Below are 27,198 nucleotides of genomic sequence, written 5' to 3'. Positions count from 1 at the left end.
GTAGTAACAGACAGAACAAAGTAAGTCACAAGCAAAATAAAATAAAATGCGCAAATCTATGCCTAATCAAACTAAATACAGATAAGTTCCTCACCAGTTCCAGAATGCTCCCTTTTACAGGCTACTCTCCCTTTAGCCTGGGTCCAGCAATCTCTCACAACCCCTGTAGTCTCTGTTCAAGTATCCTGGGGGGGTGGAGAGGCTCCTTCTTTAGCCAGCTGAAGACAAAATGGAGGGGTCTCCCCCAGGTATAAATAGGCTCTCTCTTGTGGGAGGAGACCCCCCTCCTCCCTCCTATGCAAAGTCCAGCTCCAAGATGGAGTTTTGGAGACACCTGGGCAAGTCACATGCCCCTGCATGACTCAGTCTTTACAGGCCGACGCCATTGTCCACATGGTGCCATTGTCCACATGGTATCTTGCATGTCTCCAGGAAGACTTCTTATGTGGATTGGAGCATTCCAAGATGCATTGTTCCCCAAGTGTTTCCTGATCAGGTACTTAACCTGGCGAATTCCTTCCTAATGAAGCTGACCAAATGCCTCCCAAAGCTTACTTAGAAACCAAGCAAGCATACAGCCCATATTCTTAACCTCAAGTAGAAAATGATATATATATGTACAAATAGGATGAATAGATATAGTAGACCATAACCTTTACGGAGATATGTTACCTGGCACAGGCAGCACAAAACATATTCCAGTTATGTCATACATACATTTATAAGCACCCCCTCCCCATAAAGCCTTATGGGGAACACCGTCACACCCTCCCCCTGAACTTACTGCCAGAGACTTGGACACTGTCCATGGCGGAGGCAGTACCTGGAAAATTTCTGTTTGTTTTTGGTCACACTCCCTTTCAGTACCTTGAAACCATATGATGTCACTTCTAGGGGTTCTAGCCCGTTTTGGGGTTCCTGGTCCCCAGATGCTTGCAAACAGGTAGGGATGTAGTATTGCTAACAGAATGCAGGCAGCAATATCCGTTAAAGTGGAGGTATCTTGGCATCTAGCCACCAATACCATGAGGCAGTGTGCCTCAGTTTCCCCTTCTACACAGCAGCAGGGGCCTGGTAGGCTTTTGCTGCTTTTTACAGGTATGGGCTGTAAAGTAACATGCTGGTGGGGCTGTTTTGTTACCATCCCCAGCATGTATAACAGCTTCTTCCACAAATTAGCTATGTTCCACATCTTTAAAGGGTTTACCACTAGTGTGAATTCTTTTATTTTATCCCATAAGTGAATTAGCAAAAGACACAAGGGTAACAGCAAATCTACGGTGGACAGGCTTCGTTCACTCCATTTGACTTGTTTAGCCCCTATTGCATCTTCCCAGTTCTCTGTGCCCTCTGGTTGACACTCTGATGCAGATTCTTCTGCCTCTTTGGGGAAGACTTCTAGTTCGGGCATGTGCTTGGGTCTTTGGCCAGGAAAGGGTGTACTAGGACCATGCTTGCCCTCGGCCCCTCCCTCTGGAGTTTCCTTGGGCTGGGCCCCACTCCCTTGTGAAGTTCCTCCCATGCAGAGATTTCCCCCCCCCCCCGTCTTGGAGAGAGAGTTTTATCTCTTGCAAGTGTAGCAAGAACAACATCTTTCCCTGGGGTGCTCTGGACCCCTTTGGGCACCCCACTTTCTGTTTCCAAGGGGTCAGCTGGATGGACCCCCTCATCCCGGAGACCTGACCCCCAGGTTTCCCTTAAAACCTGATCCACAGGAGAGGGGACTGGCCTTTTGAATGCGGACTTTTCACCCTCCTCCTGGGAAAGCCCCTCCCTACCAAAGGTAGGTGGACTCTCTGCCCCCCCCCCGACCTTCCATTTGGGCTTCCCTCTTTGGGCTCCCCTCTGGGTCCGACACTCTTGTGTCCCCCAAAAGGGAAGGTGATCCTGCCCCAGCTGTGGACTCACAGCTACCAGCCACGACCGACCTCTTACTGGCCAGCAAAATCCCCCCCCTTTCACTCGGGTTGGGCTGGCACCCAGCTACAGTGTCCTTGGGGCCTGTTCCCACCGCAGCGGTCCCCAGGACCCCCAACTCCCACCTGTGGGACACACGCCTCTGTGCACCCCAGGGCAGGCCCGGCCCCCTGCTGACCTGCAACTTTTTGGCAGTCAGCAGCTGTGGTGGCCTCCTTGCTACAAGGTGGTACATCCCCCTCCCCCGGGGAGATGATTACGGGACAGGAGCTAGCTCTATCCAGCTCCTCCCTCTGGAACTGCCCTTGAGCCCCGGGGCTATAGGAACTGGCTACAACCAGCCCTGCCCCCGAAGCTGCATCCTTTACTGCTGCAGAGGAATCTAAGAGACGCTTTTCTGCTTTTCTATTCCCCCAGCAGTTCCTGTGACTTCACCCCCCCCTCTGGGGCTTTTAGCACAAGATTCCTTCTCACTGCTAACCAACCCTGGGACAGATTCTGCCACACTAAAGAAATCATTCCCCAGTAGAAACGGTGCAAAATTGTGTGCCACCGTTGCAACAGTCAGCTCAGCCTGCAAATCCTGAGTTTGCATGTGTACTTTAGCTAAAGGTGCAAGGACTTTGTAACCCCCTACCAGCTCTAATTCTGCCATTTTACCTGGCAACAAATCCTTTTCCTGGATCAGGTCCCTCCTGACCACAGAAATCTCAGCACCCGTGTCCCTTAATCCAAGAAGCATCTGACCATTTAATTTAACAGCATGCATATGTTCATTGCTTGGTTGTGTGGAAGCAAGCTTTACAAATCCTGTGTGGAAAGAGGCCACAGCCTGGCTCTGAGAAGCCACAGCTTCATGTGTTACTTGTTGCCTGTTTCCACTTAGCAAGGGACACTTATTCCTCAGGTGCTCAGTGGATTTACAATGATAGCACCTTTTGGGCTCCTCTGCTTGCACAGGAAATTTGGGACGAGTACCAGGGGAATGGGGAGGTGACCGCCCAGCCTCCTTTTTCCCAGACCCAGGGGTAAAACGGTGATTCTGCTTTCCCCCAACCTTATACCCCTCCACCAGTGGTTTATGTTTGATTGCAGCTTGTGCTTGTTCATAAGAGTCAGCATACTCAGCTAATTCACCCACTGCATTTACCTTTTTGTCCCACAAATACTGTTTTACCTCATCACTGCACATATTCAGGAAGTGTTCCTGAGTAACCAGATCACACATCCCTTCAAAGCTGGTAATGCCTCTCCCCCGCACCCATTTATCTACCAAATCTCTCATTTCATTGGCATAAGCCACATTACTTAATCCAGATCCCCTCTTAAGGCTCCTGAATTTAACCCTGTAGGTTTCAGGTGTAACCTGAAACTGTTTCAAAACCAGTTCCTTAAATTTACCATAGTTTGAAGCATCATCAATGGGCATCTTATTGAATATGTCCAGAGCTCTGCCAGACAATTTTGCTATCAATGTGGTCATCTTCTGATCTTCAGGGATGGCATGGAGGGTGCACAGTCTCTCAAAGGTGATGAAATATTCGGCGATATCGCTGGACTCGTCATACTGTGGACATAGTCGCTCCCATTTGTGGATTTTTGGGGAAGTGGAGCCAGCAGGGGGAGGGTTTTGTCTCCTCGACTCCATAACAGTCAGTTCATGTTTCTGGGCCTCCCTCTGGGCCTCCATAGCCCTCTCGTGGGCCGCTGCCTCTGCCTCCGCCCTCGCTCGCTCTCTCGCTGCCTCTGCCTCCATAGCTCTCTTGTGGGCAGCCTCTTCCCTTGCATGTTCTGCCTCCGCTCTCGCTGCTGCCCTCGCTGCCTCCGCCTCCATAGCTCTCTTGTGGGCAGCCTCTTCCCTTGCATGTTCTGCCTCCCTGGCACTAATTTCTAATTGTCTTAGTTCCAACTGTCTCTTATGTTCATTTTCTTTCTCTTTTGCTACCAGCCTGGCCAGCTTTAGTTTATTAGCAGCGTCACTAGTACTCATTGTCCTGCTTCCTTGTGCTGGGCTACCATCCCTCTGCAGTTCACTGAAACTGAGATCACTAGTACTCATTGTCCTGCTTTCTTGGGCTGGGCCACAACCCCTCTGCAGTTCACTGAAACTGAGATGCACTTAGCTCAGGGGATTCTTAGTTAACCAAGACTTTCACAGTGCCCAGCGTTCAGCTTTTCTGGGCAATTTGTACCCTGTGCAGTTTTAGTTTCTTCTGATCTTCCGTCTTACTTATTTTGCTTCCTTTTCTGTCCCTACTTCCCTTTCCCGAAATAAGCAAACAGAAAATAACAAACCAGTAACTACCTTGTCTGTTCTCCAGCCACCACACTTAAAACTCACTTAAAATCACTACCAGTATCTCAAAGCAATCAGCTGTGCACAGATCCTGCTCGACTACGCCACTGTGACGGGTTGGATCACAGAAACCCCCTTGGGAGCTGCCACCCAATGTGCAAAGACTACCCCTGCTTCCGTTTTCCCTGCCAGCTTAGGACTCCAGCACCCCGTCTCGCTGAGTCAGACACTCCTGTCTGGCTCCAACACAGAACAAGGGTCCGAATCAGTTGTCCTAAAGCTGCAAGTTTATCCAAAACAGCTCACAGGAGTGTGCTTGTCTTTAGCACTCAGATGCCCAACTCCCAATGGGGTCTAAACCCAGATAAATCCGTTTTACCCTGCATAAAGTTTATGCAGGGCAAACTCATAAATTGTTCGCCCTCTATAACACTGATAGAGAGATATGCACAGTTGTTTGCTCCCCCAGGTATTAATACATACTCTGAGTAAATTACTAAATAAAAAGTGATTTTATTAAATACAGACAGTAGGATTTAAGTGGTTCAAAGTAGTAACAGACAGAACAAAGTAAGTCACAAGCAAAATAAAATAAAATGCGCAAATCTATGCCTAATCAAACTAAATACAGATAAGTTCCTCACCAGTTCCAGAATGCTCCCTTTTACAGGCTACTCTCCCTTTAGCCTGGGTCCAGCAATCTCTCACAACCCCTGTAGTCTCTGTTCAAGTATCCTGGGGGGGTGGAGAGGCTCCTTCTTTAGCCAGCTGAAGACAAAATGGAGGGGTCTCCCCCAGGTATAAATAGGCTCTCTCTTGTGGGAGGAGACCCCCCTCCTCCCTCCTATGCAAAGTCCAGCTCCAAGATGGAGTTTTGGAGACACCTGGGCAAGTCACATGCCCCTGCATGACTCAGTCTTTACAGGCCGACGCCATTGTCCACATGGTATCTTGCATGTCTCCAGGAAGACTTCTTATGTGGATTGGAGCATTCCAAGATGCATTGTTCCCCAAGTGTTTCCTGATCAGGTACTTAACCTGGCGAATTCCTTCCTAATGAAGCTGACCAAATGCCTCCCAAAGCTTACTTAGAAACCAAGCAAGCATACAGCCCATATTCTTAACCTCAAGTAGAAAATGATATATATATGTACAAATAGGATGAATAGATATAGTAGACCATAACCTTTACGGAGATATGTTACCTGGCACAGGCAGCACAAAACATATTCCAGTTATGTCATACATACATTTATAAGCACCCCCTCCCCATAAAGCCTTATGGGGAACACCGTCACAAAGGGTTAACAGCATTCTGTCGAATTACCTTGGTCGGGATAATTTCGGGACAGCAGCCAGATATGTGAAGGACAGTTCTGCAGGAAGGTTAGGGCTGTGAGTGCTCAGCCAACACAGGGGGAGTTTAGTCTGAGTCTCTTAACCAGCACCTCACATTTCTAAAGGAAACAGATGAACACTCAACAGCAGCCTCTTCTCTGGTCTTCAGTTACCAGCTCCGACAATTAGATTAAAAAGCAAGACATTTTAGATAATCAATAAGCAGCTCTAACATCATCCCCCAGTTGTAAGCATCAGACAAGCTGCTTTGGACACAATCTAGGTCCACAAGCTACCCCTCCCCCCAAAGTCAATCACCGTGTTGAAACTTTGAGACACTTGGACTGTTCTTCCACACTCGTGCTCAGAACCAGGCAGTTTGCAGTCTCACCAGGGCAACGAAGCAGCACTCCTCATGCTACCACCCCCAGAGCACAAGCAACACCTGTACTAGCACAGGGAAGCTAGTGTTTTGCTCCTTGGTCAGCATACTAGGGAGCAGGGGAATGGGGCTGGAGGCCTGAATAAGGGCTTAGGGGCTCTTTTATATACACAGAGAAGGGGGGAGTTTATTCTCCACTTTAGACAAACTCTTCTGTTTACAAGCAACATGCAGGAAAAGCTTCCTTAACTGGGTGAAGCAGACGTCTCACTGCTCTATACAAAGTCCCAATGTATGGTGGTGCTGCTGTTATTCCCGCCCCTCTGGCTGTGCTGCTCATGCAAGGGCAGGACTAGTGTACAACCCAAGCCGAGCTCAGCATTAGTTCCCTCCCAAAAATAGACCCAGCCTGTTTGGCTGGAGCTCCAACACCTTCATTGGATTGAAAACCAAGCAACCGTCCTTACTGCTGTGACTTTACCCAGCAGAACAAGGCTGATCCCGTGCATCAGCCCATAGTGCAAGGATTCATTAGGAAAGATCAAATATGAAGCACAGGTACATTCTATAGGTCTCTGGGAAGCCCTGCTAGACTGGATCCTCACCACACCTTGGCTAGAAAACCGGCTAAAGCTTTATATGAGCAGCTGCTCTATTTGGGCGCGTTAAGGGTCATCACCACACACTTGGAATAAGTCCTTCTGCTTCAACTCACTCTCAACCAATCCAAATGTATGCAGATACATCTGAACGCATCTCCAGTGTGTGTGTCAGTGCTGTGACCTTCAGGCATTGAGCTAAGCCATTCTCCCTTCCTCCCAAGTATCCTTCTCAGAAAACCTCATCTCACAAGATTAATGGACTAGAAAATCTAATCAGATACAGGTGCACACACTCCCAAGGTGGCCTGCCCATACAGTGACAAGACTGATTGCAGGTTTTGTCTGTGAAATGTTCCAGTACCTGTCCAATGATTCCAGGTGGAGAGTCCACATGTATCAGGATACCTACTTTCCAGCATCTGGAAATGGTCTATTATTCCATAAAACAGCCAGCCAGCCCATAGTGATGACTAGCAAAAGCTGATGAGCAGTTGTTTTTCCAAGTACCAATTTCCCATCCATGCACCTCTGCATTAAAAAAAAAAAAAAAAAAAAAAAAAAGCAGAGGACTGCCGACAATGCATCCTGTACTCCCTAGACACATGCACCCAACAGGTTTTATTGTGAAATTGGCACAATATCCTGGGCTGGCTGGCTGGCTTTTTAATGTGGGAGGTGATGAAGCATCTGGTTATACCTAACAGGTTTGGTTAAAAAGGAGTCCAAAAGAGGGGTGTTTTGAAGGCAAAATGCAAACTTCACAGCTGCTCTAAGTAGATCGACTTAATGGGGCATTTTTAAAGTATAGTACTGGCTTGAAAAGCGAGGATATTAGACAGTTCCCTTTACTCTGACCTGCTACTTATGTGCATTTGCTTGTTATCTTTCTGCTTACTTTACTGACCAAACTACTTCTATTAGCACTGCAAAGCCAGAACAGCTGAGAGTGAGAGCTGGCTTGTGTATAGCCAGATTAGTCAAACTGAGTTCCAGCTGCAGAATCTCTAATTCTTGGCAATGCACAAGCCAGCGTGACTTTCAGATTCTTACTTGGATTCTAAGCTCTTTGGGGAAGGGACTGTCTTTTTGTTGTCTGTTTGTACAGCCCTTAGCACCATGAGATCCTGGTTGTAACAACAATATAAATAATATCATCATGAATTTGCAGGCCTAACAGCTGAGGAAAACACATTTCCTTGGGAATTAATCATCTCTCTCTCAGCTTCCCTCCCCCATAGCATAGTGTATGACGATTTTCAGTTTTTTCTTAAATCAGAGTATTACAACCAGACTGTTAGACATTATGCTTTTGAAACGTATTCATCACTCAGCACCTCAGAGTTACAGTTACATGAATCCCAACCTGCTAGCTCAAAATACAGTGATAAAAATAAAGGGTGCGAAAACTACAGAAATAAGCTTCACACCAAGCCCCCATTTATGTGGAGTGTATTTTGCACTGCAAATAACTGAGTCCACGATGCTGCATCCTCAGTTCATTCACGCTTTTGCCTGGCAATTTACAGCTGGTGTCAAGTAACGGGTGTATTTCAATGGGGATCTCCTGCAAAAGTGGAGGCCTGCTTTTTTTTTAAACTGGCAAATTCCTACTCAAAGTGTAAACCCTAATAATGCTATTTTGTGCTTCTCCATCACCTTTCATCTGAAGATGCTTCCTAAGTTACATGTTTATCTTCTCAGATAGCTAGTAATACTTAGCTTGCAGGGTAAGTATTACTATCCCTCCATTCTATAGATGGGGAAACCGAGGCACGGGGAGCTTAAGTAACTTGCCCAAGATCAAAGAGACAGTCTCTGTAGCTGGTGGGGCTCACGCTGGGAACAGATGCCCAGATCACAGAAACTCTGTCATATACTTGGAAATAAAAGACCATAATCCTCCCTAAGGTTTAAACTAATGGGCACTTCAAAGGAATTCTCTTGCAATTTCTTGCTTTCTTTCAAGCCTCAGGCATCCCCAGAACAGGACAACTTTATGGACAGTCCGTCACAGCTACAGTTTGACAAGGGGACCAAGACAAACACTCAATGGGTCACACCTCCTTCCAGTTAGTGCTTGTTGCAGTCTAAGGGGTAAAAGATTTTCAAGTATAGTGAAAGTACATGAAACTCCCTAAGATCCGAATGGCATGGAATACCACCAGGCTGTTTAATAATAGTTACCCTAAACTCAATGCTTTGGGGATTGGGCTATTAGGACACCGGGCAACTGAATCCGTTTTTAAAGAACAAAACCTTGTGAAGAGTTAGATGTGGCAAGAGTTCATAAGAACATAAGAGCTGTCATACTGGGTCAGCTCACGTTGCATCTTGCCCAGTATCCTGTCTCCAATGGTGGCCCCGACCAGAGCTTCAAGGGGAGTAAACAGAACAGAGCAATTATGGAGTGATCCACCCCTCTCTTCCACTCGCAGCTTCTGGCAGTCACAGGTTTAGAGTCACCTAAAGCATGGGGGTAACATCCTTGATCATCTTGGCTAATAGCTATTGATGGATCTATCCTCCAGGAACTTATCCAATTCTTGCTTAAACCCAGTTACACTTTTGGTCACCACAACATCCCATGTCAATGAGTTCCACAGGTTAGTTGTGCACTGTGTGAAAAAGTACTTCCTTTTGTTTGTATTAAACCTGCTGCCTATTAGTTTTATCAGGCGATTCCCCTGGTTTTTGTATTGTGTGAAACGGTAAATAATGCTTCTCTATTCACTTTTTCTACAACAGTCATGATTTTATAGGCCTCTATCGTATCCCCCTTAGTCATCTTTTTAGTCTCTCCTTGTATGGAAGCCATTCCAGACCCTTGATCATTTTTGCTTCTCTTTTCTGAGCCTTTTCCAGTCCCCACAGCCTAACATCAGTTTCAGAGACCCCCATCCCCTCCACTGGCACGACATGTAGCTGACAGGAAAGCAGGACAGCCATGCAGCAAAGGGCTGAGATAGGGCATTCAGAGTAAGGCATGGAGCTGAAGCCCAGGATCAGTCTCTGGGAGGGATAACAGCCATTTCAGCACATCAGGGATGGACTCAGATGACCGAGAAGAATGCCAAGTCTTGAGCCCACACTCCCGAACAATGACAATAGAGTCATCCATTGACACCGTTGTGCACAGACCCAGGCGTTTATATAGGGGAAATTTTCCAACATTTACTTCAGGAGGAACTTTGTGCCACAACACAACGCAGAATTTGCGCAGAATTTCATTTCCTCCCTCTCACAGCAGAATTGGTGCTGCAGAGCTGCTGGCTGTCAGTACCAGAGCCTGACTCTCCAGCTTGCAAATACATGACACTGCCAGGGGGAGGGGGAGGGGGAGGGAGAACTGGACTGTTCCGCACAGGTGCAGTTCCCAGCATGTCCTGAAGGAAGGAAATGGCGTGCAGGAAACTCTGTACAAGCCTGGGACCCAGCATCAGGCTGTTTCTCCCTCTGGATCCTTGGGCTCTTGGTGGTAGGGGGTGCAGGTGTCTGGGCTAGGGGGGTGCCCCACAGCTGGACTCTGGGGGTGTGGGTGTCTAAGACTGGAGGGGCAGAGATCTCTCCCACGATGTGCCCAGCTGACATGTGTGACAGAGTCAGACAGGTGCCCAACAAAAGCATAACAAAGAAACAGGAACTGGGCTGTCATAGGAGTTTCTTTGACTCTCTACTCCTGGGGGAATTTTTTTTGCTGGCTGACAGGTATTTTCAAACAAATTACCAAAATAATTCAAACTGGTGTGACTATATTGTGTTATTTTGACAAATAAAATATGCAGAATTTTAAAATATTGTGTGCAGAATGTTTAATTTTTTAGCGCAGAATTCCCTCAGGAGTACTCATTACTACATCACTATGCGGGTGGCTTCCTACGTTCCAAATAACAATGGCCTTTTCAGTTTAGGTTACATCCCCTTGGAAGTAATACTGTTAGGTTTCCGTGGATAGACACACCCTAGCTATGAGATTTCAATCAGGTTTTGCAAAACCAAACCAAATGCTACAGCTGCTACACATGTGTACAGCTTCCACTGACTCCAGTAGCAGCTATACCTGAAGAGCTACAACTGTGTTGAGCTCCACTGTGCCAAACTCAGACCTGTCTGTAAGCGATGAATAATAATCTGACATTTAGATGTCAGATGCTATAGTAATGGGGGCAATACATGGAGCCAGACAACCTTTGCCACAAGCGAACCTTTATTACAACGAAATAAAACCTGGACACAGAAGACACTCCACCCACCACAGAAATGCAGCTGCTTCTAGGGAGGACTGTGTTACAGAGCTCTCCATCTCCACTTGCTGATGGTGGGAATAAAAGCATTTCAGTTTATGTAGGAGAATGCTGACACGTGGAATCAAAATACAGAGGAAAGTTGTCCCGTGCCACTTTGAGCTAACATGTAGGCCCCAGCTTACAGCATGGGGAGACCACCTGTCTTTGCACTTACTGCTTTACCAGGATAGGCTATATGGCAAGGACTTGGGTGCTCTCATGCCTGGCATTAGGTTATTCTTTGGTTCCATCACTACGCTGGACCCAGGGCTGAAAGAGATCAAATAAGAATTATCCTACACGTGTACTTGTTTAGCCAAGTATCTTTTACTATAAATATTTGAGTATTTTTCTAACATTGAAGAAGACAGAGTATGTTAATTTAAACAAACCTTCATGCAATCAGAACAGTTACTTCTCCTCGCAAAGGCTAGAGAAAAGTGTAAAATACGTTGATGCCATCTACTTTTTGACTAAAATCCCCAGCTAATCAGTCATCCAAACAAGAAAGAAATAAGCCAAAGACAGCAAGAAAAATCAGAGTTAAAACTTGATTATAAACATTGCTCTGCCCTCAACTGTAAATGGCATCTCAGCACACATGCCCTAGTCGTCTCTATCTCCATGCAGATGTCTAACAGTGAATGCCAATGAAAATGAGGTAGGATCAGAGGCTAAAATAGGGAAAGAAAAAGTTAAAAATTACTTAGACAAGTTGAATGTCTTCAAGTCGGCAGGGCCTGATGAAATGCATCCTAAAATACACAAGGTGCTGACTGAGAAGATATCTGAGCCATAAGCGATTATCTTTGAAAAGTCATGGAAGACAGGAGAGATTCCAGAGGATTGGAAAAGGGGCAAATATAGTGCCAATCTATAAAAAAGGGAATAAGGACAACCTGGGGAATTACAGATTAACATCAGTTCCCGGGAAAATAATTGAGAAAATAATTAAGCACTCAAATTGCAGAATCCTAGAAAATAATAAGGCGATAAGTAACAGTCAGCATGGATTGCCAAGAACAAATCGTGTCAAACCAACCTAATAGCTTTCTTTGACAGGGTAACAAGCCTTGTGGATGGGGGAGGGGGAGTGGTAGATGTGGTGTATCTTAAGTTTAATAAGGCTTTTGATTCTGACTCGCATGACCTCCTCGGTAAACAAACTAGGGAAATACAACCTAGATGGAGCTCCTATAAGGTGGGTGGATAACTGGTTGGAAAATCGTTTACAGAGAGTAGGTGGTTCACAGTCAAGCTGGAAGGGCATATTGAGTGGGGTCCCACAGGGATCAGTTTTGGGTCCGGTTCTGTTCAATATCTTCATCAGTGATTTAGATAATGGCATAGAGAGCACATTTATAAAGTTTGCAGAGGATACCAAGCTGCGAGGAGTTGCAAGTGCTTTGGAGGATAGGATTAAAATTCAAAACTATCTGGACAAACTGGAGAAATGGTCTGAAGTAAATAGGACGTGCGACACTACACTCCGTATTCGTCATAGTAATATTATTAGGATATGATCATGGCATAATTATGAAGCATTTTGTACAAGATGGGTCATGTAAGGAGTCATTGGGAAAATTATGATTTGCTGAATATGATTATCCTATTTGTATGCATGTATCATTTTTGTATCTGAAGTTATGAATATTGACTAGGTATCTATATTTCAAATGGGCTTACTCTAGAAAACACCCACAGCCAGCCTTTCAGATACAACAATGAAGAAGCCAAACAGTGATAATGGCTCATCAACGAAGACAATGGGCTGTGCAATAGCTTAGCCTTCCTGTGGAAGGCCAGCCTGTAAGTTATGGCTGTTAGGACTCTGCAACGGCATGTGACCAGATCACATGTCTCTGGACTCCATTTTGGGTATCTGAATTTTTCCACAAACTGGTCTGGAAACCAAGTTTGAAACAGAGTTCCCGCCATATTAAAAAGCTATACAAGGCAGGGAGTGACATCACCGGTTGTTCTTCACTCCCCCACAACTCAACAACAAACAGAAGCTCTGAAAGAAAAAGTCTTGGAACGGGGTACGAGATCCCAAGCTGCAAAACAAATGCAGCTTGTCCCTTAAGAATCTGCAAGCCTGCTTATATCGCCAGCCAAGGTGAGAAGCTGCTAATTCATATCCAATCTTTCTAGAATTTTAGGCTTAGTTTGCGGTTCTGTTTATTTACTAGGTAATCCGCTTTGGTCTGTTTTCTATCTTTTGTAGTTAATAAACTTGTTCTTTGCTTTATCTAAACCGGTGTGCCTGTGACCGAAGTGTCTTGGGAAAAATCTCAGCCTGGTTAACACAAGTATGCATTGTCCTCTCCACATTGAGGGAGTGGCGAACTGGGTAATAAATTCATACTGGTTGGTGTTTTGATCAGGGCAGGACGGTAGAGCTCTGGGGTCCCAGGCTGGGGGTTATTTTGGCTGTAGCCTCTCTATTGTTGGTTCATGCAGTGGCTGTCCAAAGCCTGCCTGCAACTGCAGCTGGGTGTGTCCCTGCCTGTGTGAATGCTGGTGGGAGTGTAGGACCGGGAGTGGTCTATAGCCGGTCACAGCAGCACAGTGCTAAGAGGGAGCCCAAGCTGGTGAGTTATAGGGCTCAGTGGAACCCAGGTTCCAGGTGGCACCCCCAGGGGAACCCATCATAGGATGAAATTCAATAAGGACAAATTCAGAGTACTCCACTATCAGTTGCACACATACAAAATAGGAAATGACTGCCCAGGATGGAGTACTGAAGAAAGAGATCTGGGGGTCATAGTGGATCAATATGAGTCAACATCATTTTGAGATGCATTAGCAGGAGTGTTGTAAGCAAGATTCGAGAAGTAATTCTTCAGTTGACATTTAATCAGCATGGATTAGAGCAGGAGTATTGTGTCCAATTCTGGGTGCCACATTGACAAATTGAAGAAAGTCCAGGGAAGAGCAACAAAAATGATTAAAGGTCTAGAAAACATGACCTATGAGGGAAGACTGGAAAAAAATGGGCTTGTTTAGTCTGGAGAAGAGAAGACTGAGAAGGGACATGATAACAGTTTTCAAGTAGATAAAAGGTTGTTATGAGGAAAAGGGAGAAAAATTGTTCTCTTTAACCTCTGATAATAGGACAAAAAACAATGGGCTTAAATTTCAGCATGGTTTAAGTTGGACATTAGGAAAAACGTCATGTCAGGGTGGTTAAGCACTGGAATAAGTTGCCTAGGAAGGTTGTGGAATCTCCATCATTGGAGATTTTTAAGAGCAGGTTAGACAGACAGCTGTGAGGGATGGGTCTAGATCAGTGATTTTCAAACTTTTTTTCTGGTGACCCAGTTGATCCAACAGAGCTGGGGATGAGGGGTCTGGGGTGTGGGAGGGGCTCAGGGCTGGGGCAGAGAGTTGGGGTATGGGGGTGAGGGCTGCGGGGTGGGGCCAGAAATGAGAGGTTCAGAGTGTGGGAGGGGGCTCTGGCTGGCGCAGGGGGTTGGGGTGCAGGAGGGGGTCAAGGCTCTGGGTTGGAGCCAGGGATAAGGGGTTTGGGGTGCAAGAGGGAGCTCTGGGTTTGGGGGGGCTCAGGGCTGGGGCAGGGGGTTACCTTGGGCGGCTCCCGGTCAGCGGCGCAGCAGGGGTGCAGAGGCAGGCTTCCTGCCTGTCCTGGCACTGTGGACCACGCTGCGCCCTGGAAGCAGCCAGGAGCAGGTCCGGCTCCTAGGCAGAGGCGTGCAAGCAACTCCGCGCGGCTCTCGCCCACAGGCACTGCCCCCCCCCCCCCCGCCCACCAGCTCCCAGTGCAGAGCCGGTGCTCGGGGCAGGGTCAGCACATGGAGCCCCGTGGCTCCCCCCGACCCAGGAGACAGACCTGCTGCTGGCCACTTTGAGGGCGCAGCACAGTGTCGGAACAGGTAGGGACTAGCCTGCTTTAGCTGGGCAGCACCGCCGACGGGACTTTTAACAGCCCGGTCAGCAGTGCTGACCAGAGCCACTGCAACCCAGTGCCTTCCATTCCGTGACCCAGTTCTGGGTCACAAGCCACGGTTTGAAAAGCACTTGTCTAGATAATACTTAGTCCTACCGTGGGTGCAGGGGACTGGACTGGATGACCTCTCGAGGTCCCTTTCAGTCCTATGATTCTATGTCACTGTTACGGGCTGTAGAAGGCCATACCGTGATGACCTCTGATTAGACAGGTAAGGCATAGTACAATGATCTGGTTGTTCAGGGGTGAAACAGAGATAATGACCAGACACATTATGCTTTATTTTCCAAACCTGCATTGTGATTACACTTCACAAATAAAATAATTATTTCTGACTCAGGGCTCTAACTGCCTGCAAAATCTCCTGACTGTTAAAAGTTACTTGCAGCAGGTCATGAGAGATTAGAGGTCAGAAGTTTAAGCCTAAATTGCCTAAGGGCTGACATCAGTCCGCATTTCTATCAAGCCCAGCATAACAGTTTAGTGTTTAACCCCCCAACAAATATATAACCAGTGGGGATTGAATCCAGGACCATCAGCACTAATAGTACTACAGTAGAACTAGAGGAGTAACCATTATCTGGTAGCAATACTATGTTCTTATACTCTCATATGGATCTGCAACTAAAAGGAGACAGGAAACACTGACCCAGAGGCATAGGAATGTTGATTCATGCCGGTGGGAACTCCCCCACAATCACCCCAAAACAGGATTCATAAAGTAAATTGCATCTGCCCATCAACACAGCAGCATGAATTAAAAGTAGTTTGAAAGCACATCTTCTATGGAAAGCACTGTCACAAGAAATACACCTTTGGTTACCTGTTGTTTATGCCACTATTGAACGTGCCCCAAACGAATGTAGAATTTGATTGCTCCTGGATCTCTGCCAAAGGAAACAGACATCATTGTGGCTCAGTACTGAGTAACTTCTGCAAGCGTCATAGCAACATAAAATGAGAAATATGGCAGAGACGCTGCTAGGTTTACAAAACGGAATGAGAATTGAGCCAAGGCTTGGCGTAAGTGACAGCAAAGCAAACATTTAATTGAGAAATATAAAGTGTAAAGGTTATCATCAATTTCCACTTTCATCAAAGCACAGATGGGGCAACAGACTACATGGAAAACAACAGATGTTTTGTAGAGAATAGCAGGCATGTGGTAGAGCCTGTGAAGCAGGAGAACTTAATTTGTTCAGGGACAGTATAACTGGGTGTCCCAACACATGATCTGTGCAGAAGGATCTCTGGGACCTCTCTCTTAGTCCATGTCACTTCTTTGGGGGCAAGAAGAAGGGAATAGCAGGGGCTGACAGCCACCCTATGTCAACCTGCTTCCTCACCTTTATCCCAGTCTTCGTCACAGGGGGGCGGCTGCCACATGCTGACAGTGTTCATTTTCTCTCTGTGGCAGTTATTCGACTGACTCACTTAAAGCAAAGAAGATTCTTAGTGAGAAAATCTTTTTGGATAAAATACAATCCTATTTTAGGGACATTAATCATGTTTTGACCTAGCTGCAGAATAGCTCTAGGCTTTGGAGAGGAGCAGCACACACTGGAAGCTGATCAGTACTCCCCTAGTCTTAGGAGCAAAACTCTTTAGGCCAGGGATGGGCACCTTGAAGGTAGCAAAGGGACAGAAAATCCCTTTGGTGGCCCATACCTTAAGAGGCTATATATTGCCTAACTCTGAAAGGTTTGCTACAACACAGAATGGTTGGCAGGCCAAATCAAATGATCTGGCAGGGTGGTTGCAGTCCCCCATTTGCCAATCCCTGTTTTAAGCCTTTTCTAAAGCTAAACAATTCTGCACACATTTTTCAGCAATGGTGCAGCTGCTTCAACATACGCATTGGGAGAGGGTTCAGGTGTGTTTCTATTGTCATGTCACAAAAATCTGCTCAGGGTTTTTTCACTACTATCATGCTCTAAGCCCCATTTACATTAACATGCACATCATTGCTAGCTTCAGTACAACTCTACTTTTGCCAGAGAACAGGTACGTTTTCCAGTGTAGTGGTAGCCACATAGACATCAGTGGGGAGAGAAATTGGAACACAACCCCCATAACCAAGTGATTTAGGTGCTGGGGTGACAGACCTGGACAGTCAACTCCTCGTCAGAGCCGACAGCATGGGCAGTGGTAGGAAAGCTTCCCCATAATCCCCTCCCCAACTTGCCCCACTCTGAACTGGAGGAACCCACCTTCAATTGGGAAAGTTATTCAGCCTCCCTGGCCCAGTCATGGCTTTTCTGCTAAGATAGTCAAGTAGGATGTAACAGAAGTGAGGATTGTTATGATCTAGACACTTGTCCATTAAGAACTGGACTGAGACCAATTTATTTCACACATGCCACTAGACAGGCTATACAGATTTTTGGTCACTATCAGGTCAGATCTGCATTGGAGACCCACCTCTCTCATGGCCACTATCTTTCCGCTCTAAGCGGCCCAGATTACCAACTAGATCTCATTTCAACACACACAGTTTATGGCACAATGTACAGTTCCCATTTTAATGCTAAAATCTCTGGCAGATAACACAGGTAATGCAAGCCAGTTGCCTCTCAGATGCTTAGGAGAATTTGCATGGACACAGAATGAATGAAACTCAAGTCTCCAAGGGCTCCTGCTGTTTCTGTATCACATAGCACTACAGGTAAAGGGTTGCTTATGGAATAATAGAGTATTAAAACAATCTTTAACAGCAAAAATTAAGTTAGAACGCTGTTAGCCCAAGAGTTCCAGAAGTGACTTTACAGAGCCAAAGGAATCTAATATTTTCTCACCAATGTCTTGCTCAATGCAGCTTTTGTCATCACAGCTTGATATATGATGGCTGATCTCATCTCTGGGAACCAGATGGCGGGCATTAAAGGGGCATGTGGCTAGCTGCTTTGCAATATCAGGGTGGTTCTAGAGAAACAGAAAAAGTACGTGCTATCTCACTGAATTCATCCTAACCCTTGTGTTTTCTAGTCACTAGTGAAGGGTTTGTGCAATCTGCATCCTGAAATAGGTTGAAAAAATGTAAACAAGGAAAGCCAAAACTCAGCTCAGGTCCTGAGCACAAATGCAGTGTAGAAACAGCAAAGCATATGCATCCTTTAAGATACAGGCTATGTTTGTTCATTTTTACATTTAAACAATACCCTGAATTTATCTGATTGAAGATCAGCCCCAGAACAAACACAGTGAAACTGTTGCAGTGTCATCACTGGCATGGTTCGATGCACAGATGAAATTGCCCTAAAAAGCTACACGGGGAGTAAGTGCCTTGAAACCCTAAATAATTCAGCCACTTTATGTTTAAATTAAGTGAGCGACAGACTAGAGAACAAGTTCCTGCCTGCGCTAGAGCTTAAGTCTTTGCAGTTAATTTAACCCTCCTGAAACAGGAGGGAAGTTACTCCATGTTCCAGCTGAGGCCACATCTATATTGGGAGCACTTTGCCAGTAGAGGTAAAGAAGAGCACTACTATCCCCCACTGAAAGAAGAAACTTTACCCTTAGAAAAGAGCAAGACGACAGAGAAGAAGAACACACACTGCTCAGGCCTGCTCTGCATGGCTTTTATATTACTATAGCTATGTTGGCTAGGGGTGTGATTCCTAACCAATACAGTTATACCGGTACATCATCTTAACAGGTGGATGCAGTTATACCAGTACAACTAATATACACTAGCACTGGAGAAGTTAAAACATGATACTGCCTGAGAGGACAAAATAAAGGAGCAGCTTCTCCTAGTAAATATATAGCATTCTAGCCCAGGATAGAAGCCTGAGAAGAGAGAAAGTTTCAGACAGACGTACACTGAATAGAGTTATTAGCAATATAAAAATAGATGTCTTAGCAGCTGCACTGCTCTTGATTGCAAAGTCAAGAATTAGCTGCAACATCAGATCATTTCGGCTTTGGCCAGCCAGAAGGCATCCATACAACGCTGGCTGCATTTGCTCCATGGCCTGAAGTGGGAAGTAAATACCCTGTCCCATGAGTGAACAGCTGGAAGAGAATAGGATCCCGTCACTGACCTAGGTATTCTGAAGAACCTGTATCACCTTTCTTCGGGGTAAATGCACTGATCTGAAGTGCATTACTAAATAAAAGCATCCAGTTCATATTAAGTGGTAAATGGATGACAGAGATATAAAGACGGCTTCTTCCAGCCTAATAGCAAGTGAATGCATCCTTCTAGCAAAAGGCAACACAGCATACTGAGCTCACCATGCATTAGCATGTACAAAAATATGATTTCCCAAGTGCATTAGAGACCTTAACATCCTGTCCTACCTTCCTGCACTTTATAAGATGATAGGGAAACCGACAGGCCCTGATTTGATGAGATTTATCATATGGACATTGTATTAACTTCTCTGGATCCAAAGCATCAACTGGAAGAGAAGGAATAAAAAGACAAGAAAACATTCTGTAAAACAAGATCTAAGAACATCAACAACACAATTAACAAGTGTGGAAACATACTAGGTACTGGACGTTTCCTCTAATGGCGTTAAGCCATCAACTTTTAATAGCCTAGACAAAAATGTAAAATTGCTAAGTTGGCACTCATCGTGTACACCCAACCAAATTCACTTTGGACTTTTGGTGAGTGGAATATTAAATTAAAAATGAGGAAAGTGCAGTCAGTAGTGCAGAGTGGCCAGTATATATCAACGAGTAACTTATGCAGAAGAGTGAGCTGGAAATAAACACATTACTATAAAAACCCTTGAAGCTACCAAATTAGCTAGTGGTATAGTAGTGACATGCTAAGGGTCAGCAGAAGCACGGCATTCTGAAGTAAATCCTTTTGCATTTACCTTCATACTCAAAGGCAATCTCTGCTGGAGTAAGAAAAATCAAACATGTCTGGAGTTAAGGCTGCAATTTGCACTACAGTGCACTTGGCCCTGTAAGTGCAGAGGTTGGCAGGTGCTTAGGGTGACCAGATCACGGACAGGAAATATTGGGACGCGGGGCGGGGGGGGAGTAAAAGAAAAAAAAGCCGTTTTGCAGGTGCCGGGGGAATTAGCAGGCCCTGGCCGCGCCGCACCCCCGCCTCCCCTCAGGGCCCCGGGCACGTCCCACCGCCCCGCGGGGAAGGAGCCGCTGGAGCTAGAGGCGCGGGGCTCCGGACCCTGGCAGCGGCGGGGGAGAGCGGCTCAGGGCCGCGCGAGTGGGCACGTAAAGTTTATCGGCTTGGGGGGGACCCCGGCCAGCTCCTCGCCCCTGTAGGGGGGTAGCGGCCCCGCACCGCGCCAGCATGTTTCGCCGGCCGCCGCAGGCCAGGTAAGGAGCCGAGTCGTTCCCACCCCCACCCCCCCCCGCTCCTCAGCTGAGCGGCATTCCTCCTCCCTCCCTCCCAGGCTTGCAGCTGGAATGCCGGCACAAGCCTGGAGGGAGGGGGTGGTGGCCGGCTTCCAGTTCCTGGAGCTGGTGAGTACGGGCACCAGGTGGGCAAGGGGGGCTCGCAAGGGGGCTGCTCCCCCAGGAGGGCGACGGGGGGGGGGCTCAGCTGAGGAGCCAGGACAAGGGGGGAGGGGTGGACGCTACCCCCCTACAGGGGCGAGGAGCCGGCCGGGGTCCACCCCGAGCCGATAAACTTTACATGGCCACTCGTGCGGCCCCGAGCCGCTCTCCCCTGCCGGGGTCCGGAGCCCCCCCGGAGCCTACTAAAATTGGCACACATGGGCCAAGTGTGTCAGCTGCGGATCCCTCTCTCAAGGGTGAACTGCAGATCTGACCAGCACCAATAATTTCGGAGGTGCCTTTGACAAACTGGCACGGTCTGACCTAGGATACCCCAGCGAGGGCACTGGTATGTCCTTCCCCACCTGCCCCCAGCGCACTACGGGGGGCATGTCGCAGCCAAAGGACACTGAAGGGGGCACAGACCATAGCCTGGGGCCCGGGGCAGCGCAGTGCGAGGCTGAGCCGTGGGCAGCCAGTGACCTGGGCACTCACACCGCAAGCCGGGGTGCTGGGCAACACGATCCCACCGGCCCCCGGTAGGGCGCAGGCTCGCAGCGCCCCGCACAGCCGGGACCAGGCAGGGGCATGGCAGCCGGTGTCAGCCCCGGAGCCGGCAGCAGCAGGGCCCTAGCCCAGCCCCACCCACGGGGGGGACAAGCGGGGCGGTCCCCCAACCACCGGCACCTAACGAGAGAGACGAGCTCCCCAACGACCCGGCCCGCGTCTCCCCCGACCCAGCCGGGGGCACCTGAGGAAGTGGGGGGGGAAGCTACGCCCCGCAGCCCCGGCCCGGCCGTGCTGAGGGGAACCGGGCGCGAGCCGTTACCCAGCAGACTTTGCGCCGAAGCAGCGCGTGGCCTTACTGCGAAGGCGGCTCCTTGAGCTCCGGAGCAGCCACTGCGGAACTCCTCCCTCCGCCGGCACGAGACCACAGCGAGGCTCTAACCCCCACCCCCCCTTTCGGGCACCATAATGAGGCTGCTCAAGTCACCCCCCCAGCTGAAGGGGCGGGGCTAGCCGGGCAGCGCAGGGAGGGGTGGGCTGTGACGGAGGTGCCGGGTCACTCTGCGCTCGGGTTAGTAGTAGGGTTACCATACGTCCGGATTTTCCCGGACATGTCCGGCTTTTTGGTCATCAAATCCCCGTCCGGGGGGAAATTCCAAAAGGCCGGACATGTCCGGGAAAATAGGGAGGGGTCGTGGGGCTCGGATCCGCGCTGGGGCCGGGGCCGGAGCCGGAGCCGCTGGGGGGACGCGATCCGAGCTGGAGTCGCCAGGGCCGGAGCCGCTTGGCCGGTGCCCCGGGGCCGGTGCCCCGGGACCCAAGCCGAGCTGGAGCCACCGGGGCCGGGGCGGGCCGGAGCTGCTCAGCCGGGGCCAGCGTGCTCGGCCGGAACCAGGGCCGGTGCCCCAGGGCCGGAGCCGGGCTGGGCTGGAGACGCCGGGGCCGGAGCCGCTCGGCCGGGGCCGGTGCCCATGTCCCGGGGCCCAAGCCGAGCTGGAGCCACCGGGGCCGGGGCGGGACGGGGCCGGCGCCCCAGGGCCCAAGCCGAGCCGAGCCCAGCCCGGCCGGAGCCGCAACCGCTCGGCCAGGGCCGGTGCCCCAGGGCCGGAGCCGAGCCGGGCCGGACCGGAGCCGCCGGGGCCGGAGCCGCTCGGCCGGGGCCGGTGCCCCGGGGCCCGAGCCAAGCTGGAACCGCCAGGGCCGGGGCGGGCCGGGGCTGGCGTCCCAGGGCCCGAGCCGAGCTGGGCCGGGCCGGAGCCACCGGGGCCGGAGCCACTCGGCCGGGGCCGGTGCCCCGGGGCCCGAGCCGAGCTGGAACTGCCGGGGCCGGGGCAGGCCGGGGCTGGCGCCCCAGTGCCCAAGCCAAGCCGGGCCCGAGCTGCTCGGCCAGGGGGCTGGACTGGGCCGCGCCTCCTCGCGCCCTCCCCCCCCCCCCCCCCCCCAGCTTACCTGCTGCCTGCCTCCCTGTTTCAGGCTTCCCGCGAACATTTGATTCGCGGGAAGCAGGGGAGGGGGAGGAGCAGGGGGCGGAGCGTTCAGGGGAGGGGGCGGAGTTGGGGCAGGGACTTTGGGAAAAGTGCAGAGTTGGGGTGGGGCCGGGGCGGGGCCGGGGAAGGGGGCGGAGTTGGGGCGGGGGCGGGGCCCCTTGGAGTGTCCTCTCTGTTATTTTAAAAAATGGTAACCCTAGTTATTAGCGCCCACTGGGTTTGGGTTTGGAATGGAGCAGGGTGTGTTGGGAGGGCCGGGTGCAGGGTGGGAGTGTGGCTAAGGGGTCACGGTGCATGCTGGGACAGCAGTGGCAGCAGGGGATGCAATGCAGCCTGGATGGGAGAGCAGTGCATGATGGGACTGCACCCTGAATTGGGGCAGTGCATGCTGGAAACATGGCTAAGAGGTGGAGCAGTGTATGCTGGGACAGCAGCTGAGGGGGAGGAGCAGTGCATGCTGGGAACATGGCTAAGAGGTGGAGCAGTGTATGCTGGGACAGCAGCTGGTGGGGGGAGCAGTGCATGCTGGGAACATGGCTAAGAGGTGGAGCAGTGCATGCTGGGACAGCAGCTGAGGGTGAGGAGCAGTGCATGCTGGGAACATGGCTAAGAGTGTATGCTGGGACAGCAGCTGGGGGAGGAGGCAGGGGGGGGGGGGGGAGAGAGCAGTGCACTCCGGGAGTGCAGTTTGAGGACCAGGGAACTATGTATGCTTAGGGTTGCCAATTTTCTAATCCAGTGGTCTCCAAAGTGTGGTGCGCGCACCCCAGGGGGTGTACAAGAGGGTCCTTGGGGGTGCGCGGCAGGAGGAGCGCTTTTTTTTTTTGCTTCGGCGCGGCACGGATAGGAGTGCATGATCAAAAAAGTTTGGAGACCACTGTTCTAATCACACAAAACTAAACACCCTAGCCCTGCCCCTTCCCTGAGACTCCGCCCCCCACTCAGTACATTCCCCCTCCCTTGGTGGCTCGCTCTTCCCCACCCTCACTCACTTTCACTGAGCTGCGGCAGGGGGTTGGGGTGCGGGAGGGGGTGAGGGCTCTAACTAGGGGTGCAGGCTCCAGGGTGGGGCCAGAAATGACGGGTTTAGGGTGTGGGAGGAGGCTCCAGGCTGGGGCAGGGAGTTGGGGTGCAGGAGGGAGTGAGGGTTCTGGCTGGGGTGGGGCTGGGGATGAGAGGTTTGGGGTGTAGGAGGGGGCTCCAGGCTGGGGGGTGGGGCTGAGGGATTCAGCATGCAGGAGGGGGCTGCATCTTGATGCAAGGGATTGGGGTGCAGAGGGCATGAGGGCTCCAACTGGCGGTGCAGGCTCTGGGGTGGGGCCAGGGATGAGGGGTTTGGGGTGCAGGAGGGGGCTCTGGGTTTGTGGGCGGTGCTCAGGGCTGGGGGTTGGGGCACAGGCTTACCTCGGGCGGCTCCCAGTCAGTGGCGCAGCGGGGCTAAGGCAGGCTGCCTGCCTGTCCTGGCTCTGTGCTGCACCTGGGAAGTGGCCAGCAGCATGTCCAGCTCTTTGGCGGCGGGCCAGGACTCCCTGTGCGCTGCTCTCACATGCAGGCACTGCCCCACCAGCTCCCATTGGCCGTGGTTCCCGACCAATGGGAGTATGGAGCTGGTGCTCGGGGTGGGGCCAGCGCACGGAGCCCCGTGGCCCCCCTGCCTGGGAGCCGGACCTGCTGGTCACTTCTGGGGCACAGCGCAGTGCCAGGACATGTAGGGACTAGCCTGCTTTAGACTTGCAGCACTGCCGACTGGACTTTTAACAGCCCGGTTGGCGGTGCTGACTGTAACTGCCAGGGTCCCTTTTCGACCGGGTGTTCCGTCTGGCAACCCTATGTATGCTGGGAGTGTGGTCAAGTAGGGAGGGGTGTATGCTCATGAGCTATGGGCTGCCCTGCTTAGACTAAGCTGCCCGGCACATGCTGGGGCCTCTGGAAGATGTCACTTCAGTACCATGATGTGCTTTTGCTCTGAAACATGACTGTCTAAATATGGCCTCTTCTTAGCTGGCCTGCTGTGTGTGTGTGTTGGAATCAGAGCTGTGACTGTAGTGACAAAAATGAGAAGGGGGAGGATTTGTTGCATTTTGCTCCTTTTAACTCTGCAGAGCCAGCCCAGGTACAGGAGGGAGAGCTTGGGTCTATTCTGCATCATCATTGTTATTATTTATTTGTCTTAGCACAGTGCCCAGGAGCCCTAGTTATGGACAAGGATCTGTTGTGCTAGGCACTGTATAGTGACTAAACAAATGCAACATTAACAGAATGAATATCATATTGCCTCTATATAATTCCATAGTACATCCGTATCTTGCATACTGTGTGCAGATGGATTCGCCCCATCTCAAAAACGATATATTTGAAATGGAAAAGGTACAAAAAAGGGCAACAAAAATGATTAGGGGTATGGATGACTTCCATATAAGGAGAGATTAATAAGACTGGGACTTTTCAGCTTGGAAAAGAGACGACTAAGGGGGGATATGATAGAGGTCTATAAAATCATGACTGATGTGGAGAAAGTAAATAAGGAAGTGTTATTTAATCCTTCTCATAACACAAGAACTAGGGGTCACCAAATGAAATTAATAGGCAGCAGGTTTAAAACCAACAAAAGGAAGTATTTCTTCACATAACGCACAGTCAACCTGTGGAATTCCTTGCCAGAGGATGTTGTGAAGGCCAAGACTATAACAGGGTTTAAAAAATAACTAGATAAATTCATGAATGGCTATTAGTCAGGATGAGCAGGGATGCAAAACCATGCTCTGAAGTGTCCCTAGCCTCTGTTTGCCAGAAGCTGGGAACGGGCAACGGGATGGATCATTTGATGATTACCTGTTCTGTTCAGTCCCTCTGAAGCACCGGGTATTGGCCCCTGTCAGAAGACAGGATACTGGACTAGATGGACCATTGGTCTGACCCAGTATGGCCGTTTTTATGTTCTGATTGCTCATAATCTTAATCAGTTACTACTGTGCCAGCTAAGCGCGTGTGTCATTTAAATTGACCCACAGAACAGTTATTACAGGCAATGATGCATGAGGACAAAAGCCCAGCTTAACTCTTTGATCCTGGCATTAGTTTGCAGGGTGAGTAGAAGAAAACCTCTGCTTGCTTGCAAGGTGAGCACATTTACTATGGCGTCTCAGAGAGATGATGGACATGGGCCCCCTTGATGGAATTTAGACAGTCTCTCTTTTCAGAGTCAAAAGCACTTTGAAGACAATAGTTCCTGCAGTATGGTTCATTTGATGCAAATTAGTTGCTTTCTGCTGGCTCTGCTCATGTCTCCTGTAGCTTTGTTTAAAGTTGCCATGGAAAATGTAAAGTTCCCAAACTGCTGTCTGCTGGCTTATTACAACCCCTTCCATGCAGGCTGTGCATGGAGCATCTTCCCCATGTCTCCATCAGACGCATCTAAACACTGACGTTCCATCTTTAGTCTGTAAGCTGCGATAATCGCAGTGAAATTGTTCATACTGAGCTTCGCTGACCCATAAATGTTATTTGTTCTGATCCCGAACAGATTGGAATTTCTGTAGAAGGAGATATAGGGCCTCCTAAACAAACCCACCAATGTCAGGCTTCATTACATTCAGTAATGGCTGTCTCAAAGCGGCGGTGCCGATGCCTGACAAATCTGCTCCGTCGTGCACTCGGCAAACAAGCCCGATGAGTGTTCAACAGCCCAGAAATGAGTGACGTTAGCTTTGACTTTCAGTAGAGGTTAAAATATTGGACCTGATTCTGATCACACTTGTACTGGCATGATCAAGTTTAGCACCTTTGAAATCAGTTGAGTTAGATGCAGTGTCTCGTTTTCATTGAGTCCCCCACTTAATTTTTAACATAAGAACAGCCATACTGGGTCAGACCAAAGGTCCACCTAGCCCAGTATCCTGTCTTCGGACAGTGGCCAATGCCAGGTGCCCCAGAGGGAATAAACAGAACAGGTAATCAAGTGATCCATCCCCTGTCACCCATTCCCAGCTCCTGGCAAACAGAGGCTAGGGACACCATCCCTGCCCATCCTGTCTAATAGCCATTGATGGACCTAATGGACCTAATTAATTTTAATTAAATTATTTTCTAGTTACCTTTAATAAGATAAAGAAAAGCCAAGGCCTGGCCCCTATGAAGCATTGGCTCTGCTAGGATCATGTCTTGGGAATCTTCCACAGCTGTAATCACAGCATCCAAATTGCAAAAGGGTTGCTGAGCATCTGCATCAGCCCCAACTGAAGCCAGGGAGGTCCAGCATTTTGAAGGTCATTGGCCGTTCATTAGAATTTGACCAAGGGATGGGCCAATCTGTTCCCATTTGGGTGCCTTGAAGTTTGGTACCTACATCCCTATTTAGGCACCTAAATAAATGGGCTGATTTTTCAGAGTTGCTGAAATCAGCAGGAGCCCAGTGTCTCCAAATAATCAAGCTGCTTATCAAGGTGCCTAGATGTGGCTTTAGATACTGGACATTAGACGCCCCCATTTGAAAGCTTTGGCCATAGTTCTTCACCCCAATGCTGGATTTTGGCTAGTGGGTCTGCCACGTTCAGCCCCCTTTCTTATATGTCCACTGGGGCTTCGGGTTTAGAGCACCAAATTGCATGTACAGTACAGGCAGCTGGATGGCTCCCAACACTAAGCCCAGGCAGTTGGGGCAGGATTCCCTCTTAGCATGGAACAAGCTGGAGATCACAATGGATGAAGTGGCCACAGACCCATTGGACTGACAGCAAAGGACAAAAACCCTGAAAAAGTGGTTCAGTGTTGCTGCGTGGTGTGTGATTTGCACTCTGTTAGCACCCTTGCTGTGCTTAGCACTGCCTGCACGTATAGAGAAGAGGGTCCCTGCCCCAAAGAGTTTACATTCTATGGAAAAGACCAAGGGTGGAATGAGAGGGATAAAATATAGAGTCAAGTGTGTCTCAGCTCTTCCCC

At 49.4% G+C, this 27,198-nt stretch overlaps 1 protein-coding gene across 8 annotated transcripts in view; it reads right to left on the bottom strand.

Annotated features, from left to right (window-relative positions):
• Positions 1-10,721: 10,721 nt before the first annotated feature.
• The window catches only part of LOC135891695 (gametocyte-specific factor 1-like), a 43,397-nt gene continuing 26,920 nt past the window's right edge, over positions 10,722-27,198 (bottom strand). For 6 of the 8 annotated variants that reach the window (XM_065419319.1, XM_065419321.1, XM_065419324.1 and 3 more), the window contains 5 exons: positions 19,088-19,188; positions 17,581-17,707; positions 16,132-16,218; positions 15,609-15,672; positions 10,722-11,088 (listed from right to left, as the gene is read on the bottom strand). In XM_065419319.1, the coding sequence (XP_065275391.1) occupies positions 10,998-11,088; positions 15,609-15,672; positions 16,132-16,218; positions 17,581-17,707; positions 19,088-19,188 (470 nt within the window). In that variant the 3' untranslated portion in view covers positions 10,722-10,997. The remainder of the gene's footprint in view (positions 11,089-15,608; positions 15,673-16,131; positions 16,219-17,580; positions 17,708-19,087; positions 19,189-27,198) is intronic. The other 2 variants (XM_065419320.1, XM_065419323.1) reach the window with 2 other exon arrangements.

This window comes from Emys orbicularis, chromosome 19 (assembly GCF_028017835.1).
Source record: "Emys orbicularis isolate rEmyOrb1 chromosome 19, rEmyOrb1.hap1, whole genome shotgun sequence".
In the NCBI taxonomy this organism is placed as follows: Eukaryota; Metazoa; Chordata; order Testudines; family Emydidae; genus Emys; species Emys orbicularis.
Note: the sequence above shows the minus strand (reverse complement) of the source record. Positions and strands in the feature narration are given on the sequence as shown.